The sequence below is a fragment of the Panthera onca genome, chromosome C1 (assembly GCF_046562875.1).
Source record: "Panthera onca isolate mPanOnc1 chromosome C1, mPanOnc1 haplotype 2, whole genome shotgun sequence".
Classification (NCBI taxonomy): domain Eukaryota; kingdom Metazoa; phylum Chordata; class Mammalia; order Carnivora; family Felidae; genus Panthera; species Panthera onca.
This window is the reverse complement of record NC_138346.1, coordinates 34,702,836-34,728,459: the sequence shown is the minus strand read 5'-3', so window position 1 is coordinate 34,728,459 and position 25,624 is coordinate 34,702,836. Positions and strand designations below refer to the sequence as shown.

Genomic DNA, 25,624 nt, shown 5'->3' with positions numbered 1-25,624 from the left:
AGAAAACAGAGGCATATTTAGTGTGAAATAAGTGACCGTGCCTAAGACCACACGGGTCCACGAGTGATGGAACCATGCTTCAAACCTGAGTTCTATTTCCAGAGCCTTGCTTTTTTTTTTCCCCCAGTGGTATGAATTGCCCATCCTTGGAACATTTTGGTAAATGTTAAATATCCTGCAAGCCCAGGCTCACAAGCTACCTCCTGTATGGAATCCAGGAAGTGCTCTTTTTCGTCTGAACTTGCAGTGGAACTTTGTCCACTTTTCATATAGTATTGATCACATTCTGCCTTATAGTATGCATTTTGTGTATATACCATATTTGGTACATGCTTCATGTCTGCATTTGAAGTGCCTAGAAATTTGTGTCATGTTTATCTTTGTATCCTCCTCAAACCAAGAATAGAGAGGGCATTATTAATAGTAGGGTCCCTTGGGGCACCTGGGTGGCTCAATCGGTTAAGCGTCCAACTCTTGACTTCAGCTCAGGTCATGATCTCATGGTTTGTGGGTTTGGGCCCTGTGTCAGGGTTTCTGTGCTGAGAGGGCAGAGCCTGCTTGGGATTCTCTCTTTCTATTCCTAACTTGTGCACATGTGCACTCTCTCTCAAACTTAAAAAAAAATAGTAGAGTCCTTCTCTATCTTTATCACCTACCTATCTATTCTATCTATCTATATCTATCTATCTATCTATCTATCTATCTATCTATCTATCATCTATCTATCATCTGTCTGTGTGTCTGTCTATATCTATCCACCAGCTTGGAGGAGAAACATGGAAAAATAATTATGTGCAACCTTCCTTTGTGGACCAACGACCTTAAAATGTAAGTTGTGGAGCACCCGTCTGGCTCAGTCAGAAAAGTGTGACACTCTTAATCTCAGGGTCAGGTTCAAGCCCCATGTTGGGTGTAGATTGCTTAAAAGAAAAAAGAGGGCCACCTGGCTGGCTCAATCGGTTAAGCATCCGACTCTTGGTTTTGGCTCAGGTCATGATCTCATGGTTTGTGGGTATGAGCCCTACACCAGGCTCCACATTCTCAGCACAGGGTCTGCTTCGGATTCTGTCTCTCAATTTCTTTCCCACCACACCCTCCCCAAGATAAATAATAAACTAAAAAAAGTTAAAATGCAAGATGTGTCTATTATAGTGTTCTCAAACATTAAATGTAATATTGAAAACTTTTTTATAATTTAGCATTTCTTTTTTTAATTTCAAAATAAGAATTTCTTTATATTTGACAGGATTCCAGTTAGAATTTTGCCCTGTTAGACTAGGAAGAAGCCACATGTTTTAGGGTTTCTTTGTATGACCTGGTATGTGATTTCTGTCTCCTGATTGAAAATATTTTTTCTTATCTGCCTGCAGACATGAAGATATTTTATCCATCCTCACTGCTGTCAACAATGATGTGAGTCAACAAGCAAACAAAGAAGGAACAAAGAGACAGATGCCCCAACCTGCTTATACACTACGGAAAAAACTAGTATTCCCTGTGCCACAGGAAAAACTTTTATTGTAGTAGAGAGTTCTCAATGACTCTTTGACTTGAAAGGAACCTTTGGTCATCTCTTCCAATCTCCCACCCACCATAGGAATCATTGATAGATGGTGAGCCTGTCATTCCAATAATAGGAAATGCCCTATTTTCTGATTCAACAAATTCTTTAAAAAAAACCTTTTTTTTTTTGACAAGTCTAATTGTTAGAACACTTTCTTTATTGAAGCCTTGGGTTGTAGTCTTGGCATTAGTTTTGTGCCCTGAGAAAAAGCAATTGGCCTTGGTTTGTGTATCTGTGAGGTAAAAGGTAGTACCAGATACATTTTAAGATTCCTTTGAGCTCTAAAGAACCACTATTCTTAACCTCAACTGAGCTTTGATTTCCTCTCTGTATGACCACCCCTTGTGAACATTCTGTGTCCCTTCTGCGTGGCCTTGTTTTGGACATTGGATAATGATGAGATCCCACATGGTTCATTGACCCTTTCTCTGCTCTCCACTTCCTAAGGCTTCTCATCTCCACATCTGCTGGGGTGAAATTTTTGTCTATATGATGCCCATTTCCAGCTTTAGTATAACGAAGGTGTTCCCACAGGAACTCTTTATCTTGGGTTGGGAACAGGTTTGGCTCTAGGAAGATGATAGTTCAGTATGAAGAGAGACAACTCAGCCACTCTGGGACCAGAGTGAGGTTACAGCCTGAGGTTAAATTCTGTGTCGATCAGAACTTTTCAGGTGCTGATGACAGAACACCCACATCACACCAACCAAAGCAAAGAAAGGAATTTATTGCCTCATTCATCTGAAAACACACAATTGGGTAGTGCTGGCTTCAGGTGAAGCTTGAATCAGGACTCAGTCTGCACTATAGCGTCTCTCTCTTGGCCAGAGCTTCTTTTGGTGGCTGCACTGTGCTGACTAAAGCCAACAGCCCCTGCCTTGTCTCCAACATGCTCTGTTTCTCTGGCCCAAAGAATTGAGGAGAGAGACAGCCTTAGGGATGAAGCTATTCACAGAAGTTGTTGTTCTCTCCTTAGAGAGTTGTCTGGCTGTGCCTTGGTCGGGGGTGTGGTTCTGTATGGAAGCCTTGCTACTTTTTACATTAAGGTTTTGAATATCTTTATGTATGTAAACTTTTTTTTTCAATTTCAAGAGGAATTTTTCTTTTTTATTTTCTAAGGGAGGGAGATTGAAAGTCCTGTACCTAAGGCCTCTATTTATTGATGAAGAGGTTGAGGCCCAAGGAGGCAGAGTGATTTGCTACAGTCCCCCAGCCAGTTATTGTTTACAGGGTTTTATTTCCCACTTGAGTGAACTGGAATGTCATGGGACATAACAGGGCTTTTTAGGAACATTTCCTTGGATATGTAGACACCCATGAAAGATATCCAGGAATGAAGAAGAATAACTCTCAGTGATGCCTGATTTTGTAATTATTAATGTGTAAGTCCAATGATCTTCCAGAACCTTTGTATATACAAGTCAAAGCGAACAGCTGGTGATTACAGTCCTTCCCCAGTTGAATATACACAGCTTTTGGCCACTTCATAGTCCTTCTCTGCAAGTGAAAGATGGTGTGGTACAAAGCAAAGAGCAAAGAATCTGGAGATAGAAGCCTTTGGTTTCTGTTTTGCCTTGTGACTTTCTGGCTCTGAGACACTAAGTCAAGCTAGTTTTCGAGCCTTATCTATAAAGTAGAGAAAAATTACCTATTTAAGATAAGGATAGGTTAATATATAAATCCATTTAAATCTAGTTGTTGTGAGGTATATACAAGACCTTTACGAAGCAGATACCTCTGGCAGTCACCTAACGGAAATAGAGTTTGAGTTCTTTTGTGTCTAATTCCAGCTGAATTTTAGCCACAAATCAATACTAATACCCACCGATGTCCTCTTAGGGAAATGTTGGTTTTCCCCTGACTGATTCACAATGTCCCCGGCAGCAGCAGGCTAGCTCTTGGCTCTGAATCCAGCTGGACAAAACACTGCTAATGAACTCTCCTTCCTCAGCAACATTTGGGGTTTTATGTATAAGTCCTGGTCCTGTGGTCTATTTTGTATTTTTGTTTTGCTGGAACTTAGTGGTTGTGCAAGGTTAAGTTCTAGGATCAGGAAACTTTCCCATGAATTTTCTTTTCAGAGTTCTCCAGCAGGCACTTTAGGGGTCACTAGACATTTATGACTATAAGTCACACGCCTATGCAGACAGTAGGAGTACAATCATCCTTCAGTCATTTCTCCTAAATGGAGCATCTACACACTTTTCCCTTGTCTGTGTGTGTGTGTGTGTGTGTGTGTGTGTGTGTGCGCCCACGTGTGTGATAATTTAGAGTGGAGCACAGCAAGTGATTTGGTCACAGCTGTTCAGCAGAGACTACCGCCATTGTCTGTGCAGACATTTATGAAAGAAATGTGCAGACCCAGTGAGGTTTCTGTATATTTTGCCTAGTTTTGCTCAACCTACAAGAGCTGTAGTTAGATTTTTTTCTTTGTTTTCTATTTTTTTCTCAAAAGTTGGGCTTATACCAAACAAAATGAAGGACGTGGAAAATTTTAATAGAATATTATACAAATGTTAGTTATTTAATAATGATACTCTTGGAGTTGATTATTATTACAGATATTAGTCACCACAGCATCCTACTGGCCTCTGCTACAAGGTCTCACCATGGCAGTGGGCAGTTGTGATATCACCAGGGTTTCCCTTAGCCAGTGCTCAGGTAATTCAAACATACAAGCAGCTGGTACAATATGGTTACTGACCAATCAAAACACATTGACCAGTATGTATAACACTATGGTGAATGCTGCTGAATAGCAGCCCCTTATCAATCAATGATCAAGTCTCCACTGAGGTAGACCAAATTAGAAGTTTACTTCATTTTGTAGATAACTTTTGTGCCATATTTGATTCACAAAATCTTCTAGGTCAGATACTTTATGAGTGATTTAGTGAAGTTGTTCTCAACCTTGGAATTCTTGGGTCCTTAGATGTTTGTGGAGTTATTCTCAGGGTCTATGAGTTCTCCACCTTCACTTTGAAATGTTGTAATTCCTTTTTGGTGATAATCTTAAAAATTAATAGAGATGCATCCTGGCTCTTCTGCATAATCATATTTGAGCAACTTTTGTGCTCACATCCTGGTGCCCATAGAAAGTGATGAACTTTGCATTGAGCTTTTTAATGTAGCATGGATTGGGGTCCATGGCCAGAGGTCCTCAGATTTACTGTCAGGCACCAGTGGTTAATCTATTTGAAACCTGCTCCAGTTCATCCTCTTAAGCCATGATAGACTCCTAGACCATCATCCCTCAACCACTGCTTAACTCTCAACAGAGAGAACTCACACTACACACAAAGCCATGGACTGGGGAGCTTGGAAGGACCCTAGAGAACCCATGGTCCAGCCTTCAGGGTGTAAAAAGGCTTACTAAAGTCTTACAGCTGTTAGTGGAACATTTGCAATCCTGTGTATTTCCTGATTTGCAATCTTGCTGCCTGGTTTTACTTTTGGACAGCTTTCATTGTTCTTTTCCCTGTGGTGACTTGAATCTACCTGCTTAGAACATACTTAAATCCATTGCCTCTCATTCTAAACTCTGGAGCCATACCAAAGACATGTAACTCTCTTCTGGTGAAGTACATGTTTCATGTGACAAGTTATTTAGCTTTCTTTCTGGTAGGATCTGGCTCTCCTCAGAAGTCTGCAGGGGCACCTGGGTGACTCAGTCGGTTGAGCGTCTGACTCTTGATTTCAACTCAGGTCATGATCCCAGGGTTGTGGAATCCAGCCCCTCATTGGGCTCTGCACTGAGCGTGGAGCCTACTTGAGATTCTCTCTGTCTCTGTCTCTGTCTCTGTCTCTCTCTCTCCCCCTTTCCCCTGCTCGCATTAAAATTAAAAAGGGAAAAAAAAAGTCTGCAGTTTGCTTTTAAGGATGTGAATATCACATTTGTATCTTTGAACAGTAGCTGAATTCCTAAAAATAGAAAGCTCTTAAAAAAGTACTAGGGGAAATTCTTTGTTTAAAGAAAGACTGATTTGCTAATACAAAGAAGCATTTTATAACATAACTTTAGCATATATGAATTTTTAAAAGAGGATTTTTCTATTAAAATTTTTAAATTGTATTAATTTTTACTTTTTAAATCTATTTTTGAATAGGTATTATCTTTACATTGTTCAACGATAAGAAAATACAAAGAGGTATTCAAGATAAGTGTTGCCTGCATTTCTGTCCACTAAATGCCCAGTCCTCCCACCTTTGCATCCCAGAGATAATTTCAGGATTTCTTAATGCAAATGCAAATATAGCAAGTACAAATATATATGTATTTTAAAGTAGGCTTTTTTTGAAACAGAGTACGTACACTGTGAAACTCATATCTGTCATTTGGTCTCATTTTAAATGATTCTGTTAGATGCTTGGAAGTACTGGTACAACTCTAGAACGGGAATAACTTTATGAGCTTTGTGGACTGGGTACTTGTACATAGTAGTAATTGACTCACCAATAAAATAAAGGGATTTTTTTCCTTTTTATCTTTGTGTAATATCTTTGATTTTACCTGATAGCTTTTTTTCTGCTTATATAGTAATATACGCACATTGTGGAATATTTGGGAAATAGAATAACACACAAAGAAAAAGAGTTAATTCATTTATAATTCCATTTTGGCATTCACTTTCCCATTTTTTCACTCTGCATTTGCCCCTGAGCTTCCCAACCACCTTTACATCAGCTTAACCACAATATCCTCCTAGTCATGCATCCAGTAAACTCTGTCTTTGCCAATATTTCCACCCAAGTCTCAATTGCAAACACTTCTCTCTATGACAGCCACCTCCTACCATTCCATCTCATTTTCTCTAGGCCCCTGCCTCCCAACAGTCTGCAGTGCCACTGGGGCCTCTGGTTAGTCCATTGACCCTATCTGCCATCTTTCCAATGCCAACACCACCCTTGACTTCTTCCCTCCTTCTTTACCTAGCTGGAGTCCACATGTCATCATTGAACTCACTCTCTTGCACCCACCCTCGATACCCTTGCCTTTCCCTTGGTCCTAATCACAGGGCAGAATCTAAACTGTGGTTAATCACACATGCCTGCTTACTGCAGGTTTGTACTAGAATTCCTGGTTGTGGTGGTTTGGCTCAGTCGGTTAAGCATCTTGGTTTCAGCTCCAATCATAATCTCACAGTTTGTGGGTTTGAACCCTGCATCAGGCTCTGTGCTAGCAGTGTGGAGCCTGCTTGGGATTTCTCCCTTTCTCTCTGCCCCTCTCCTGCTCTCTCTCTCTGTCTCTCTCATATTAAATATATAAAAGCTTAATACACACACACACACACACACACACACACACACACACACAATGTTGCAGACTTGTCTCATTCAAAACCAATGACCACAAACCTCAAGCAGGCTTTTAGTGATTCTCAGGAATCCTGTAACATTTCCCTCGTTATGTCACCCTTTGCTTTCTCAGCCGGTGTTACACCTTCTTTTGTCTTTTCAGACCTCTATCATCCTCCATTCTCCTCACTTTCATTTGATAGTCTCACTTCACTAAGGGAGGTAATCAGAAAAGATTTCCACCATCCACCACCGAGTCCCCTGGTCCACCTGCACCCTAACCCTATTGGCTGCTTTCTCTCCTGTCAACAATGGGTGCACCTTCCTGTCTGTGCTTCTCCCAAGAGTCAGTGCCTCCTCTTGGGCAGGGATTAGCTCATCCTGCTCACTCGAGGACACCACTCTCATAGCCCTTCCTCCCTCTCCTGCTTGATTAACTGTCCCCTCTCTCCCAGATCATTCCCCTGAGCACAAAAACATGCTGTAATTTCTCTTCCTTCCAAAACAGAACTGAAACACCTAAATGTGGATCTTCTGTCACGTGCTCAGAATCAGACCCTGAGTGTATGCAAGTGATTTGTTCAGGAATCGCTCTCCAGAGAATCCTGCTGGGGGTGGGAGGTGGGACAGAGAAGGGGAGAAGGCAGGCCAGGCCACACATTTTATCTCAGTGTGGCCAGGACGGAGCACTTTAAAGTGAAAATTATGCCTCAGAGTTCCCCACCCAACGGGAAGCAAGAGAACTGGTTTTGCATCCTCCCTTAATCCTTAGTCCCTCCATCCTCTGCTAAGAGCTGCCCCTGGTGGGAGAACTTAAACATCCAAGCACTTCCTGTGGTCTGAGGGCATAGTCTCCTCACACAAGGTGTGAGTCTTTAGAAGCAAAAACCCCTACAATCTGGCAAGCCAGCTAAACTGGCTGGAAGGTGGGGATGGGGGGTGGTGGTAGGCAGAGGGGGATTAAAATGATTCAGAAAAGACCTACCTTCACCCCTCTCCCATCCTAAGCCTGATCCAACATTTGCAGGGCCCAGGCAACAGTAAATCTAAGACCCGTAACCCATACGTAGAAATGTAAATACCGACAAACTGTTCTATTCTCCTGTTGCTGAGGATTTATCATTTTTATGGTGTGCAGGGTGTCTGCCTCTGGCACAGCCTGTGCCTTTCTCTCCCCATTCCTAGCTCCTTCTAGCTTACCTGAAGCCCTAATGTATGCAAAGCAACATGAAAAATGTCACATACAGTCGGATCAGTGTACCTTTAAGCTCAGGGTTTTGTGAAAGAATTTTCTGTGATCTCAAGCTAAAAGGTTGGAGCTGTATCTTAGATAACCCACTTTTTTATTTACTACCTCCCTGTAAATCTATTATTTGTAAATTTGTCTAAGCAGAAACTCCCTTTCTCCTCTTAACAATTTAAAATAAACATCAAAAACAACACTGAAAGGGGCGCCTGGTGGCTCGGTAGGTTAAGCGTCCAACTTCAGCTCAGGTCATGATCTCACAGTCCGTGAGTTCAAGCCCCACATCGCGCTCTGTGCTGGCAGCTCAGAGCCTGGAGCCTGCTTCCGATTCTGTGTCTCCCTCTCTCTCTGCCCCTCCCCTGCTCATGCTCTGTCTCTCTCTGTCTCAAAAATAAATAAAAACATTAAAAAAATAAAAAAAACAATATTGAAAAACTAAAATATTAGCCACAAACTGGGAAATGTTATGTGCCACATATACAACTGATGAGGGATATATAAATATATATAAATGTATATAAAATATATATTCTACAATTCTATAAAATAATTAAACAGTCCAGTTAGATGGGCAAAATATATGAAATGAAAAAGGAAAAGAAAAAAACCCCTATCTGTAGCAAGTATGGGTGAGGATATGGAGCAAAGGGAATTCTATTAACACTGCTTAGAGAAATGTAAATGGACACAATCACTTTAGAGAACACTTTGACAATATCTGTAAACGTTGAATATGTCCATACACTGTGAGCGAGCATTTCCATTTCTGGGTCTAGGCCCCAAAAGAAATCTTGCACATGCACCAGGAGACGTGGAGGAGAACTTTCAGAGCATTATTGCTTGTAAGAAGGGGGAAAAAAAAGGTCAGAAACAAATATGGCAATTTCGATTGGTTCAGTCATATATGCTACAACACCATGCTTTCCGGAACAGGGTAATGGTGAATGGGAACATTGTGAATGTACTAAATGCCACAGAACTATTCACTTTATTTTTTATTTTTTTTCTTGTTTCTCGTTTTTATTTTTTTAAATATAACTTATTGTCAAATTGGCTAACACTTTAAATTGTTAAGATGGTAAATGAAATTAAAAGTCTATTAAAAAAGAAAGAAATGTTGAGCAAATAAGTGAATATATGCAATATGGTGTAATTTATGCAATGTTAAAAACCCAAGGTGCCTCTGGATGGCTCAGTCGGTTGAGTTTCTGACTCTTGATTTCAACTCAGGTCTTGATCCCAGGGTCATGGGATCAAGCCATGTGTTGGGCTCTGCACTGACCATGGAGCCTACTTGGGATTCTCTCTCCCTCTGCCTCTGCCCCTCCCTTACTTATGGATTCTCTCTCTCTCTCACGCTCTCTGTCTCAAGAAAACAAAAACAAAAAACAAATACCACCCACATAACAGTTCTGTATGTTGCTTGTGCACTCATTTCCATGTTGTACAAATATAACAATCTACATGGGGTGATCAACAAATTTTAGAATGGAGGTTACCTGGGGTGGGGCTGGGATTTGGAGAAAGAGGGAGGAATGATGCAGGGGTTCATTCTGCCATCCAGTTGGATGCTGGATCTGTGGGTATTCTCTTTTTTCTAAAATCTTTTTGCATGTCAATGCTGATTAATGTAATTTGGTCACCAGACAGGGTGATTTCTCAGCCTGCTGCACTGTGAATATTGGCCAGGTAAGGTACACAGGATGGTTTTGCCCTCTTGGTTGGGGAAGACTAAGTTTCTTAGTCTGTACCTGTCAGTATTTTTGGTGGTGGTGATTTCTGTGGTGGTGATATAACCAGTGTTGCCAAGACAGGGAGAAGGGGCAATGACTCACTTTTTATTGCCCTGAGCCATTGTTCTGTGTTTCTAGTCTGGAACAGGAAGCAAGCCTGAAGACGAGAGCCCTCTTGTGATGCCTCTGAGCTCCCCAAACCTGTTCTCATAAATCAGGTTCAAATGCAGACTCAACTTTCCTCATCTGTGACCACCACTTGCACACCACTGCTGCTGACAGTTTTCCATTCCCAGAATGCACAATCAGAAGCCCCGTACTGCATCTGATCATCCTACATTTCAGCTTATTTTGCCACTTGCAAGCATCCTCGCCCCTCTACTCATGTCGTCTTGGATCTCCAGCTCTCGCCACCCTGCAAGGAGACAGTGAGCCAGTTTTGGCTAGATGCTTCTTGCTATGGCCAAATTAGCAACGTTAGCCTTTGGTTCTAGTCACTTGCTGATGCCGAAAATGATGACTCTGTGAGAGTGACAGAGAGGTGTTACTGTGCCCATTTTATGGATCAGAAAATCAAGGCTCAGAGAAGCTAAATAATAAACAAGGTCATACTGCTAGAAATTGGGAAGAACCAGACTTGAACTCTATCTGGCTGACCTCCAAGTACAGGGACATGTCCTTCCTGTCTTTACCATGCTGCTCTTGTGAAAATATTTTCTAAGAGACAGAGGGCAGGCTTATACAGAGCAGTTAGCACCCCATCTTGGGTCTTGGAGATGGGAACCTGGCCTCTCTGCTGGAGGTATCAACCTGAAATATCAAGGAGAAGACAATTTTATCAACAGTTTCAGCCCTGTAAGAAATGGGCTTGGCCTAAGTTAAATATTGTGATAAAATATTAAAACAGGAAGTTCTATTACTTATAAGAAAGATGGTTCATTCTGCCAGTAATCGAAACCACTGCTGTTTGTGGAAGTTTGGCAAGTCCAACTTCCTCAGGTCCCTGAAACTGAACCCTTAGGTCTGGGACCTCTATATGTGACAAATCTACTCAGCCAGGCTTCCCCCTTTTTGCTCTGTGTTCACTAGGAGGTTATAATTTCTAGGAAGGACAATGAAGCAAATTCAGTGGCAGGCAGAGAATACATGGGGGCCTGAACAGACAGATCTTAACAACTTCCTTTCCTAGGTTTGCCTTTGCTCAGACACCTCACAGGGCAGTGATTGATAGTCTTTTCCAGAGTCTTGCTCCTCTATCCACCCACCAGCTGCGTTATCTCCTAGAGCAAGACTTAAACCCAGCTGCTTTCCAGCACCATCCTTCCATTTTCGAGCCATGGGGTTTAGAATTCTGAACTCATCACTCTTACCTCTTATTGCTCACACTTTTGTTTCATGTGTCTATGTGTCTATCTCATTTCATCTTTTAAAAATTCCTTTATTTATTTGGGAATATAATATAAGCAGCTGGTAAAACATTTAAACAGTACAGAAGGAGACATAGGGAAAAGTAAATTTCACACTGATCCCCACCCCCAAGTCCCCAGTTCTTCCACAGAGATAATTATTGTTTCTTCTTTTTGTTATTTATTTAAGTCATCTCTACACCCAACGTGGGTCTTGAGCTCACGACCCCAAGACCAAGAGTTGTATGCTCTTTCTACTGAGCCAGCCAGGTGCCCCCAGAGGTAATTATTGTTTCCAATATTTTGAATATCCCTTCAGAGATATGTTATTCTTATATAAACATATATATATATCTGTGTCTTTCTCTGATTTTCCCCTTCCCAAATGCTGGCAGACCATTCTGCACTTGGGTTTTTTAATTGAACATATCTCAGAGCTTATCCTGTATCAGAACATCTAGGTCTCCCTGATCTTCTTTATGGCTGCCAATATTCCATTATATGCATGTGTCACCAGTGATCCAACTAGCCCCCCACTGATGGGCATTTAGGGATTGCAGGGTTCATATGGGTAGAAACCAGATCTTACCCATCCTTTGTTTCCTTTGTTTCAATCTAAAACAGTGCTCTGCCAGAATTGTTTAGAAATTAAAAGACAAATACAAACCACAAACACATTCGTTCATGAAAATTGGGGAAAGGCTCTTATTTATTCTCAGCTCTGAGCTTTATATATGCTGCTTTGCTGAAGTAAGAATGTGCTAGTTCTCATGCAGCTTTCTCATCAGCCACAGGTACTCAGCTCTACCAGGTATCAAGTGGTTAGAAAACTTATGGATGCAAAAATGTCCCTGCCTTCTAGGAAATTATAATCTGGTTGGAGACAGAAGAAAGGTGTTTGTTGGCAAAAACAAAATAATCAAGAAAGGATGGATAAATTTTAAAAATGGTGTTAGGACAATTGGTTCTCTATCTGCAAGAAATTAAAGTTAGATTCCTATCTCAGACCATGCACACATACACAAAAACTCCAAAAATATAAATGTTAAAACAAAACTATAAAGGCATTAAAAGAAATATAGGAAATGAACGACCAGAGAAAGTCTCCCTAAGCAACACGTAGAAGCCAGAAGTCACAAAGAAAAAGCCAGGTGCATTTGTCCACATAAAAATGTAAATTTTCTGTGTAATTGAAGACACAAAAAATGCATTAAAAGACAGGCAATGACGTTTGGGAAGATGAAAAGATGCCCATTATATCTTGTTAACTAAACAGAAAGTAAGCTGTAAACCATATATATATACTTATATAAATTGATATATTCAGTCAGAGTGCAGTCAGAGGTGGAAACCACACCTGTCCTTCAAAATGGAAAATTTAATAGGAAGAATTATTCACTAGTAAAAGAAAATTACTGAAAGTAAAATGCCTTTAGGGCTGAGGGAGGTACCCATGGAAGGAAGAGATTTGGAAGACTCCTCCCCACCCCACAAATGTTGGTACCAGTTGAAGAAGCTGTGACTGTGCCCACTGAAGGTAGAGAAGTTCACGGGAGTGTCATAGGCTCACCTGCAGTCTGCAAGTGGAGGCTGGTGAGCAGGAGGCTTCCTGTGGGCATGCTGACAAAGTTCCTGGAGTGTGAGCACCACTAGGTCTCCTGCAAGCTGCTGGCAGCCTGCCGTAGAAGCAGGAAGAAAAGCCCGCTGAACTAGGAAGAGAAGCCCTTCCTCTGCTTGGCCTTGTGCTGTCTCTCCAGTGTCCTCTAGGATCAAAACCTAAAATTGTGCCAGCTGGTGGAGGAGCCATTTTCATAGGATGTAGCTACAGTGTCATCAAGCAGGCAGTAGGAGAGTGGATTTGGTGCTCAGAGGCAGTACATGGATTGATACAAGATGGCATATATGATATATGTGCACATTCACACTTATTACGTGTTTACTCAGTACACCAGGAGGTGTTGTAATTCTTTTACATGTATTAACTCATTTGATTTTCACACTGAGTCTCCAACTCTTCAAAAGAGTTATTAATATCTGTATTCTATGAATGAGGAAATCGAAGCACGCAGCTCTTAAGTAACTTGCCCAAGGTCACACAACTAGTAAGTGGCAGAGCAAGAATCATAATGGCTTTATAAGCATAAAAATAGACGGAAAGAATCAAAATAACAGTGTTACCTCTCAAGACAGGATTAAAGAGGTCATGGAAGTGGATTTTATTTATTTATTTAATTTTTTTTTAACGTTTATTTATTTTTGAGACAGAGAGAGACAGAGCATGAACAGGTGAGGAGCAAAGAGAGAGGGAGACACAGAATCTGAAACAGGCTCCAGACTCTGAGCTGTCAGCACAGAGCCCGACACGGGGCTCGAACTCACGGACCGTGAGATCATGACATGAGCTGAAGTCGGACGCTTAACCGACCAAGCCACCCAGGCGCCCCTATTTATTTATTTTTAACAGTGCTTCAATAAATACAGTAATAAACTGTTTTTTATTTCGTTTTTGTATATGCGGGAGGGCTCCTTTGGGGAGGGGGTTATTTTCCAAAGAAACTGAAATAACTGAAAAATGACAACTGTCTGTGCCAGGCGGTAAGAATCAAGTGTTCCATGGGCACCAGGTGAGAACTCTCAGCAGGAGGAAGTCATATCTGGAGGGTGTGTCAGGGGCCTGAGGGAAGGTTTAGAAGAGGGTGAGTCACACAGTCCCTGAGGTTGGTTTCTGGCTCACGTTGTGTCAGGTCTGATCAGTGGCTGGTTACCTACCCTGAGCCGCCTGCCCTCCTCTGTCTCAACAGCTTCCAAGAAAAGGTGGCTAGTGGCTGCCTGAGGGATGCAGGTGGGGGAGGGGGAATTAGCACGTGGGCAGCACCTTCTCTCTGTGAGATAACACATGCAAGCACCACAGATACTGCTTTGTTCAGCCCTCCAAAGCACCCTCATCAAGCAAGTCATTATTATTGCCATTTCCCATACGGAAAACCAAGGCTGAGTGAAGCAAAGGAAGGTATCTGGATCTCAGCAAGAGGAGGAGCTAGGGTTTGAATCCAGATCTGTCCGATTCCAAAGTCCAAGCTCAGCCTACCACACCCATCTGCTTTCCAGATGGTGAAAGATTAGGTCACTTTCCCTAAAGGCCTACTTCAGGAACGCTTAACCAACTGAGCCACCCAGGCGCCCCTTGTGGCTCATCAGCAACTTTAGATCCTTCCCTGAGATAAAGGGGTGCAGGTCAAAGTGTCAGTAGAGGGAGAGCTGAGCGGGGGTGCTGACACTGGTTTTCAACTCATGGTCATCTCTCCTTCCTTTTAGGAGTGGCCCCTGGGCTACATCTATTTTCAGACTGTGAGGCTGGGTCTGGACAGCCTAAGCATAGTTGGCACTTGAATTTTGGGAACACTGAGGTGAGCCTGGAATTTCCAAGATGGGCACAAGAGAAGTGATGAGCACTGGTGCCCAATGGGCTGGCTTTAAGTTTTTTTGTTTTTTGTTTGTTTTTATTTATTTTTGAGACAGAGAGTGACAGAGCATGAATGGGGGAGGGTCAGAGAGAGGGAGACACAGAATCTGAAACAGGCTCCAGGCTCTGAGCTCTCAGCACAGAGCCCAACGCGGGGCTCGAACTCACGGACAGCGAGATCGTGACCTGAGCCTAAGTCAGCTGCTCAACCGACTGAGCCACCCAGGCGCCCCCCAATGGGCTGGCTTTAAAAGTGTGTCAGTTGGGACCTACCCACCCTCTCTTTCATTATTAGTCCACTATTTTTACCTGCAGTCTGGGTATGCATGGAGGCAGCAGTATAGATACCTGTGCTAACGAGCTAATGCAATGTTCCCTTATAGCATGGGGCCCACTGGCAATACTGGGCAGTGCATGGTCATTATGCACTAAACAACAGAGGATCATATAGTGAAAAGTTATTCTCTTTATACTTCTCTAACATCAGGGCAAAAAATCCACTGTCAACGCTAATATATCTTTAATACATCTCAAAACATGCTAACTTCCCGTTTTGACAAAAGAGACATCTTCTTTAGTCATTCATCAGTTGATGGATATTTGGGCTTTTCCCATAGTTTGGCTATTGTTGATAATGCTACTATAAACACTGGGGTCCAGGTACCCCTTCAAATCTGTATTTTTGTATCCTTTAGGTAAATACCTAGTAGTGCAATTGCTGGATTATAGGGTAGTTCCATTTTTAACTTTTTGAGGAACCTTCATACTGTTCTCCAGAGTGGCTGCACCAGTTTGCATTCCCACCAACAGTGCAAGAGGGTTTCCCTTTCTTGGCATCCTCGCCAACACCTGTTGTTTCTTGTGCTGTTAACTTTAGCCATTTTGACAGAATGAGGTGGATCTCATCATGGTTTGATTTGTATTTTCATAATAATAAGTGATGTTGAGAATCTTTTCATGTGTCTGTTAGCCATCTGGATGTCTTCTTTGGAAAAATGACTATTCATGTCTTCTGTCCATTTCTTCAGTGGATTATTTGTATTTTGGGTGTTGAGTTTAAGTTCTTTATGGATTTTAGATACTAACCCTTTATCGGATATGTCATTTGAGAATAGCTTCTCCCATTGCGAAGGTTGCCTTTAAGTTGTGTTATTTCCTTCACTGTGCAGAAGCTTATTATCTTGAAGTCCCAACCATTCATGTTTGCTTTTGTTTCCTTTGCCTCCAGAGACATGTCTAGTAAGAAGTTGCTATGGCTGAGGTCAAAGAGGTTGCTCCCTGTGTTCTCCTCTAGAATTTTGATGGTTTCCTGTCTCACATTTAGGTCCTTCATCCAGTTTGAACTTATTTTTGTGTATGGTGTAAGAAAGTGGTTCAGTTTCATTCTTCTGCATGTTGCTGTCCAATTTTCCCACCACCATTTGTTGAAGAGACTCTTTTTTCCATTGGATATTCTTTCCTGCTTTGTCAAAGATTATTTGGCCATATAGTTGTGGGTCCATTTCTGGGTTCTCTATTCTGTTCCATTGATCTATGTATCTGTTTTTGTGCCAGTATCATACTGTGTTGATGACTACAGCTTTGTAATATAGCCTAATGTCCAGAATTGTGAAGCCTCCAGCCTTGCTATTCTTTTTCAAGATTGCTTTGGCTATTCAGGGTCTTTTCTGGTGCCATACACATTTTAGTATTGTTTGTTCTAGCTCTGAAAAATGTTGGTGGTAATTTGATTGGGATTGCCTTAAATGTGTAGATTGCTTTGGGTAGTATAGACATTTAACAATGTTTGTTCTTCCAATCCATGAGCATAGAATGCTTATCCATTTCTTTGTGTCCTCTTTAATTTCTTTCATAGGGGTTGTATAGTTTTCAGAGTATATAGATCTTTTACTTCCTTGATTAGGTTTATTCCTGAGTATCTTATGGTTTTTGATGCAATTGTAAATGGGATTGATTCATTGATTTCTCTTTCTACTGCTTCGTTATTGGTATATAGAAATGCAATAGATTTTTGTATTTTGATTTTATGTCCTGTGACTTTGCTGAATTTATGTATTAGTTTTGGTGGAGTCTTTCAGGTTTTCTTTTTCTTTTTCTTTTTCTTTCCTTTCCTTTTCTTTTCTTTTTTCCTTTTTCTTTTTCTTTTTTTTCTTTTTTTTTTTTTGAGGGAAGAGGGTGTAAGTGTGCAAAGGGCAGACACAGAGTGGGAGAGAGAGAGAGAATCCCGTGAGGGGCGAAGAAAGAGGGAGGGAGGGAGAGAGACAGAGAGAGAGAGAGAGAGAGAGAAGTGGGGCTCACCCAAAGGTGGGCTTGTGCTCACCCAAAGCAAGGCTCATGCTCACTCTTTCGAGTTTTCTACATAGAGTATCATGTTGTCTGCAAATAGTGAAAGTTTGACTTCTTCCTTTCTGATTTCAATGCCTTTTATTTTTTCTTGTTGTCTAATTAGTGAGGCTAAGACTTCGAGTACTATGTTAAATAATAATGATGAGAATGGACATCCTTGTCTTCTTCCTGACTGTAGGGGAAAGGCTATTAGTTTTTCCCCATTAAGGATGATATTAGCTGTGGATCTTATGTATATGGCCTTTATGATGTTGAGGTATGTTCCCTCTATCCCTACTTTGTTGAGGGTTTATATCAAGAATGGAGGCTGTATTTTGTCAAATGCTTTTTCTGCCTCTATTGAGAGGATCACATGGTTTCTATCCTTTCTTTTCTTTTTTTTAATTTAAATTTATTTTTTATTTTTTAAAATTTACATCCAAATTAGTATATAGTGAAGCAATGATTTCAGTAGATTCCTTAATGCCCCTTACCCATTTAGCCCATCCCCCTCCCACAACCCCTCCAGAAACCCTCAGTTTGTTCTCCATATTTATGAGTCTCTTGTGTTTTGTCCCCCTCTCTGTATTTATATTATTTTTGTTTCCCTTCCCTTATGTTCATCTGTTTTGTCTCTTAAAGTCCTCATATGAGTGAAGTCATATGATTTTTGTCTTTCTCTGACTGACTAATTTCACTTAGCATAATACCCTCCAGTTCCATCCATGTGGTTGCAAATGGCAAGATTTCATTCTTTTTGATTGCTGGGCAATACTCCATTGTATATATACACCACTTCTTCTTTATCCATTCATCCGTCGATGGACATTTGGGCTCTTTCCATACTTTGGCTATTGTAGATAGTGCTGCTATAAACATGGGGATGCATGTGTCCCTTTGAAACAACACACCTGTATCCCTTGGATAAATGCCTAGTAGTGCAATTCCTGGGTTGCAAGGTAGTTCTATTTTCAGTTTTTTGAGGAACCTTCATACTGTTTTCCAGACTGGCTACAGCAGCTTGAATTCCCACCAACAATGCAAAAGAGATCCTTTTTCTCTGCACCCTTGCCAACATCTGTTGTTGCCTGAGCTGTTAATGTTAGCCATTCTGACAGGTGTAAGGTGGTATCTCATTGTGGTTTTGATTTGTATTTCCCTGACGAGGAGTGATGTTGAGCATTTTTTCATGTGTCAGTTGGCCATCTGGATGTCTTCTTTGGAGAAGTGTCTATTCATGTCTTTTGCCCATTTCTTCACTGGATTATTTATTTTTTGGGTGTTGAGTTTGATAAGTTCTTTGTAGATTTTGGATACTAACCCTTTATCTGATATGTCATTTGCAAATATCTTCTCCCATTCTGTTGGTTGCCTTTTAGTTTTGCTGACTGTTTCCTTCTCTGTGCAGAAGATTTTTATTTTGATGAGGTGCCAGTAGTTCATTTTTGCTTTGGTTTCCCTTCTCTCTGGAGACGTGTTGAGTAAGAAATTGCTACAGGCAAGATCAAAGAGGTTTTTACCTGCTTTCTCTTCGAGGATTTTGATGGCTTCCTGTCTTACATTGAGGTCTTTCATCCATTTTGAGTTTATTTTTGTGTATGGTGTAAGAAAGTGGTCCAGGTTCATTCTTCTGCATGTCGCTGTCCAGTTTTCCCAGCACCACTTGCTGAAGAGACTCTCTTTATTCCATTGGATATTCTTTCCTGTTTTGTCAAAGATTAGTTGGCCATACGTTTGTGGGTCCATTTCTGGGTTCTCTATTCTGTTCCATTGACCTGAGTGTCTGTTCTTGTGCCAGTATCATACTGTCTTGATGATTATAACTTTGTAGTATAGCTTGAAGTCTGGGATTGTGATGCCTCCTGCTTTGGTTTTCTTTTTCAAGATCGCTTTGGCTATTCAGGGTCTTTTCTGGTTCCATACAAATTTTAGGATTATTTGTTCTAGCTCTGTGAAGAATGCTGGTGTTACTTTGATAGGGATCGCATTGAATATGTAGATTGCTTTGGGTAGTATCGACATTTTAACAATATTTGTTCTTCCTATCCAGGAACGTAGAATCTTTTTCCATTTCTTTGTGTCTTCTTCAATTTCTTTCATCAGCTTTCTATAGTTTTCAGTGTATAGATTTTTCACCTCTGTGGTTAGATTTATTCCTAGGTATTTTATGGTTTTTGGTGCAACTGTAAACGGGATCAATTCCTTGATTTCTCTTTCTGTCGCTTCATTGTTGATGTATAGGAATGCAACCGATTTCTGTGCATTGATTTTATATCCTGCCACTTTGCTGAATTCATGGATCAGTTCTAGCAGTTTTTTGGTGGAATCTTTTGGATTTTCCATATAGAGTATCATGCCATCTGCAAAGAGTGAAAGTTTGACCTCCTCCTGGCTGATTTGGATGCCTTTTATTTCTTTGTGTTGTCTGATTGCAGAGGCTAAGACTTCCAATACTATGTTGAATAACAGTGGCGAGAGTGGACATCCCTGTCTTGTTCCTGACCTTAGGGGGAAAGCTCTCAGTTTTTCCCCATTGAGGATGATATTAGCGTTGGGTCATTCATATATGGCTTTCATCATCTCGAGGTATGCTCCTTTTATCCCTACTTTCTTGAGGGTTTTTTATCAAGAAACGATGCTGTATTTTGTCAAATGCCTTCTCTGCATCTATTGAAAGGATCATATGGTTCTTGTCCTTTCTTTTATTAATGTGATGAATCATGTTAATTGTTTTACAGATACTGAACCAGCCCTGCATCCCAGGTATAAATCCTACTTGGTCGTGGTGAATAATTTTTTTAATATATTGTTGATCTGGTTGGCTAATATCTTGTTGAGGATTTTTGTGTCCATGTTCATCAGGGAAATTGGTCTATAGTTCTCCTTTTTAGTGGGGTCTCTGTCTAGTTTTGGAATCAAGGTAATGCTGGCTTCATAGAAAGAGTTTGGAAGTTTTCCTTCCATTTCTATTTTTTGGAATAGTTTCAAGAGAATAGGTGTTCACTATTCCTTAAATATTTGATAGAATTCCCCTGGGAAGCCATCTGGCCCTGGACTCTTGTTTTTTGGCATATTTTTGATTACTAATTCAATTTCCTTACTGGTTATGGGTCTGTTCAAATTTTCCCATTTCTTCCTGTTTCAGTTTTGGTAGTGTATGTGTTTCTGGTAATTTGTCGATATCTTCCAGATTGCCCATTTTATTGGCATATAATTGCTCATAATATTCTCTTATTATTGTTTTTATTTCTGTTGTGTTGGTTGTGATTTCTTCTCTTTCATTCTTGATCTTACTTATTTGGGTCCTTTCCTTTTTCTTCTTGATCAAACTGGCTAGTGGTTTATCAATTTTGTTAATTCTTTCAAAGAATCAGCTTCTGGTTTCATTGATTTGTTCTACTGTTTTTTTGGTTTCGATAGCATTGATTTGTGCTCTAATCTTTATTATTTCCTGTCTTCTTCTTGTTTTGGGTTTTATTTGCTGTTCTTTTCCCAGCTCATTAAGGCATACGGTTAGGTTGTGTATCTGAGATCTTTCTTCCTTCTTTAGGAAGGCCTGGATTGCTATATACTTTCCTCTTATGATCGCCTTTGCGGTGTCCCAGAGGTTTTGGGTTGTGGTGCTATCATTTTCATTGACTTCCATATACTTTTTAATTTCCCCTTTAACTGCTTGTTTAGCCCATTCATTCTTTAGTAGGATGTTCTTCAGTCTCCAAGTATTTGTTACCTTTCCAAAATTTTTCTTGTGGTTGATTTTGAGTTTCATAGCGTTGTGGTCTGAAAATATGCACGGTATGATCTTGATCTTTTTGTACTTACTTAGGGCTGATTTGTGTCCCAGTATATGGTCTATTCTGGAGAACGTTCCATGTGCACTGGAGAAGAATGTATACTCTGCTGCTTTAGGATGAAATGTTCTGAATATATCTGTTAAGTCCATCCGGTCTGATGTGTCATTCAAAGCCCTTGTTTTCTTGTTGATTTTTTGATTAGATGATCTGTCCATTGCTGTGAGTGGGGTGTTGAAGTCTCTTACTATTATGGTATTACTATGGATAAGTTTCTTTATGTTTGTGATTAATTGATTTATATATTTGGGTGTTTTCACATTTGGCACATAAATGTTTACAATTGTTAGGTCTTCTTGGTGGATAGACCCTTTAATTATGATATAATACCCTTCTGCATCTCTTGATACAGTCTTTATTTTAAAGTCTAGATTTGAAGTCTGATACAAGTATGGCTACTCCGGCTTTCTTTGTTGACCATTAGCATGATAGATGGTTCTCCATCCCCTTAATTTCCATCTGAAGGTGTCTTTAGGTCTAATGTGGGTCTCTTGTAAACAGCGTATAGATGGATCTTGTTTTCTTATCCATTCTGTTACCCAATGTCTTTTGATTGGAGCATTGAGTCCATTGACATTTAGAGTGACTACTAAAAGATAGGAATTTATTGCCATTATGTTGCTTGTAGAGTTGGAGTTTCTGGTGGTGTTCTCTGGTCCTTTCTAATCTTTGTTGCTTTTGCTATTTATTTATTTATTTATTTATTATCTTTTCTCCCCTCAGAGAATCCCCCTTAAAATTTCTTGCAGGGCTGGTTTAGTAATCACAAAGTCCTTTAATTTTGTTTGTCTGGGAAACTTTTCATCTTTCCTTCTAGTTTGAATGATAGCCTTACTGGATAAAGAATTCTTGGCTGCATATTTTTTCTTATTCAGCACATTGAATATATCCTGCCACTCTTTTCTGGCCTGCCAAGTTTCTGTGGATAGGTCTGCTGCAAACCTGATCTGTCTTCCCTTGTAGTTAAGGACTTTTTTCCTTTGCTGCTTTCATGATTCTCTCCTTACCTGAGTGTTTTGGGAATTTGACTATGATATGCCTTGTTGATGGTTGGTGTTTGTTGAATCCCATTGGGGTCCTCTGTGCTTCCTGGATTTTGATGTCTGTGTCTTTCCCCAGGTTAGGGAAGTTTTCCACTATGATTTGCTCACATAACCCTTTTGCCCCTATTTCTCTGCCTTCCTCTTCTGGGACCCCTATGATTATGATGTTGTTGCCTTTTTAATGAGTCACTGATTTCTCTAATTTTTAAATCGTGCTCTTTTGCCTTAATCCCCCTCTTTTTTTATGCTTTGTTATTCTCCATAAATTTGTCCTCTATATCACTGATTCTCTGTTCTGCCTCATCCATCCTTGCTGCCACGGCATCCATTTGAGATTGCAGCTCAGTTATAGCATTTTTTATTTCATCCCGACTAGCTTTTACTTCTTTTATCTGCGCAGAAAGGGATTCTAATCTATTTTCGACTCCAGCTAGTATTCTTATTATCTTGATTCTAAATTCTGGTTCAGACATTTTGATTGTATCTGTTTTGGTTAAGTCCCTGGCTGTTGTTTCTTCTGCTCTTTCTTTTGGGGTAAATTCCTTTGTTTCATCATTTTGAAGGGAGAAAAGGAATTAATGAGGTAAAAAAATTACAATTAAAAATATTAAAATTTAAAAATTAAATACACACACACAGACACACACACAAAATCGAATAAATGATGCTAGATCTTAGGTGTCTTTTGGTCTGGGTGTTGAAAGGGGCTTGATAGATTAGAGAAAAAAGTGTAAAGAAGAAAACAAGGAAATATTTTGAAAATTTGATAAAATGAATACACTGAAGTACACTAAAATGAAATTATGAAAGTAAAAAAGAATTTGAAAAAACTTACACAAAATTAAAAAATATAGTACAAAAAATTAAAGAAAAAATTTTTAATAAGGATTCAAAATAAAAATGAATTTTTTCTCTTTCTGTTCACGAAAAAGAAAAGAAATAAAAAAGAAAAAATGAAAAAGGAAACAGAAAGAAAGAAAATTGAATAGATGGACCGGTGAACATACTGAAATATGACTGAAATTACTTTGTTTTCCCCTAGAAGTCAAACTATGAAGCGCTTTATAGTCCATAAACTAAGCAGGCGGAGAGACTTGTGTTCCTGAAGAGCGAGGTTGGCCCAATTGGGCAGGGCTTAGTGTAACGGCTCTGTTCTCCACTAGATGGCGCTGCTTGGCTTACTGGGTGGATTGTTGTGGCGCTTGTAGGTCCATACGCGCATGCGCAGGAGCAGTGAAAATGGCATCACCCAGGTATGGAGTCTCTAGTATCAGAACTCTGTTCTCCCTGATCAGCAATCATGCACCTGTCCTTTGTCTTCAGCTTCTGTCCACTCCCCGCTTTTACACAGTCCGTGACCAAGTCCCAGGCAGCACCTCCATCCTGAGTTTTGTCTCAGATATGGCTGTTTTTCCTGACCCCTTACCTCTGAGGGACTGTGGCTTTGACCTGTTCTGCCCCTCTGCAGGAGGGTCTCACAGAGCAATGGCTGGGTGCCGGCTGCACCCAGGAATGTTTGTGGGACCACGTTGCTGCCAATGCCCAGAGACTGCCGCTGGGTGCCAGCCTGTCCCAGAAAAAGTTCGGGAGACAGTGTAGCAGCAGCGTTTCAGGGATTATGGAAAATTACAACCCACATCTGGCACCAGGCTTCACCCTTAATGACCTTGTTCCAGCACCAGCAAATATGGTTGTTCTCCCAGGTCCACTGGGGCCTTGCTTTTGGGGGACCCACACAGACTTTACCAAGTATCCTCCTAGCAGGGGAACCGCCTCTCCCCGTGTGGCCTGAAGAACTCTGGACTCCACTCTGCTCCTGGGGATCACCCTTCCCACCAGAGCACCACCAGGTATTGAGCTGTGGAGTTTCAGTCTCTGCCTTCTCACTGTTTATAGTCTTTATGGAATTTAAACCATCTCCTTTCTCCCTTTTTAGTTCAGTCCCTGCAGCTGTTTCCACTTTTCCACTTTCTCTCCAGCTGCTTTTGCGGTGGGAGGGGGGGGGAGCTTTTCCCATATTCCACCCCCCCCCGCCCCCGTCTCCATCCTCTCTCTGCATGCAAAAGCGGCTCCCTGCCCTCCGTGGCTGCTCTGTTCCCCAGTTCACCTCTCCGCACTGTATACCTGCTGAATTCTGTGGTTCAGGTTGTGCAGATTGTTGTGTTAATCCTCAGATCACTTTTCTAGGTGTGCAGGATGGTTTAGTGTTGGTCTGGCTGTATTTCATGGACGTGAGATGCACAAAAAACTTCTATGCTGTTCTGCCATCTTGGCTCCTTCCCCCTCAGCTAGTATCTTTATAATTGTAGTTTTAAATTCTAGTTCAGACATCTTATTTATGTATTTAAAATTTTTTTTTAAATGTTTATTCATTTTTGGGAGAGAGAAAAAGAGTGCAAGTGAGGGAGGGGCAGAGAGAGAGGGAGACACAGAATCCAAAGCAGGCTCCAGGCTCTGAGCTGTCACCATAGACAGCTCAAATTGACAGAACCACGAGATCACGACTTGAGCTGACGTGGGACATTTAACCAACTGAGCCACCCAGGCACTCCTTACTTATGAATGTATTGATTAAAGCTCTGGCCATACTTCATTCTGTTCTTTCTTTTGGGGTGAATTCCTCCATCTTGTCATTTGTCAAGAGAAAGAAAAAAAAAGGAAGCTAGGCCCTAGGTGTGTTTTTGTCTGCTTGTTAAAAGAAACTAGATCAAATATATATAATTTAAAAAATATTAAAAATAAATAAATTTTTAAAAATTGCTTTTTCTGCATCCCAAGAGGGAAAAAAAGAAACACAAAAGAAGCTACATCCTATTTACCCTAGAGCTGAAGCTGTGTAGCACTCTATGATCAATAGAGTTGGTGTGTGCAAGAGGTTTGTGGTGGTCTTCTGGAGGTGAGGTCTGCTGTGCTGATTCTTGGGTGGACTTGCCCTAATGGAGATGAACCTGTAGGGTGCATGGGGGTGGGCAGAGCTTGGTGTAAGTGGCTCCAGCTTCCACTTGGTGGCACTGTTTTGCTCACAAAGTCTGTCAGTGCTGATGAGCGTGGTGAAAATTGTGTTGTCCTGCTCTCTCCTCCTGGAGTAGGGAGCTTGCACCTGCAACTCTTCAGGAAGCCCAGGCAGAAGAGCATATAATCACCTCTCTTGTGTCCCCAGCATCTGCCAGATCCCTGCCTTCACCCTTCTGCATCTCAGTTCTGTCTGCCAAGTTGCACAGTACTCCTGTGTTTTGTCTCAGGCATGTGACTAGGTTTCAAAAGTCCAAATTTTAGAGATTTGCGCAACACAGAGCCGAGCAGATCCTCTGGGGGAGCGACTTGCTGTACTGTGGCTGGTTTTGGCTTGTCCCAGAAATTGGTTGTGTGACTGCACAGAGCTTTAGAGTTTATGGTAAAGCACTGCAGAATGCTGGCACCAAGGCTCGCTGCCCCCAGCCAACATCCCCATTCCTATGTTAGTGACTGAGGCAGCTCATTGGTGCCCACTGGGTCTTTTGCTCCCAGAGAGGCCATTTTACATCTCCCAAATGCAGCCCAAGCAGGGAAACTGCTTCTCCCGGTACAACCTAGGGGATCCTCAGACCATGCTGCCTGATCCTGGGTCTCCCTCAGCTCTTCTTCCCCAATGGAGCATTGCTAAGACCACCAGGTGTAACTCTGGTGATGGTGCAGACCTCCAAAACTTCAGGGTTTGT

General features: G+C 41.1%; 2 protein-coding genes across 2 annotated transcripts in view; both read left to right on the top strand.

Annotated features, from left to right (window-relative positions):
* Window positions 1-6,048, top strand: part of CASP10 (caspase 10) — a 32,284-nt gene extending 26,236 nt beyond the window's left edge. Inside the window, exon 8 of the mRNA XM_060622937.3 lies at window positions 1,371-6,048. Coding sequence (XP_060478920.1) covers window positions 1,371-1,524 — 154 coding nt within the window. The 3' untranslated portion in view covers window positions 1,525-6,048. The remainder of the gene's footprint in view (window positions 1-1,370) is intronic.
* Window positions 1,532-25,624, top strand: part of CASP8 (caspase 8) — a 79,124-nt gene continuing 55,031 nt past the window's right edge. The window contains exon 1 of the mRNA XM_078451025.2: window positions 1,532-1,613. The gene's annotated coding sequence lies outside the window, so the exon portion shown is untranslated. The remainder of the gene's footprint in view (window positions 1,614-25,624) is intronic.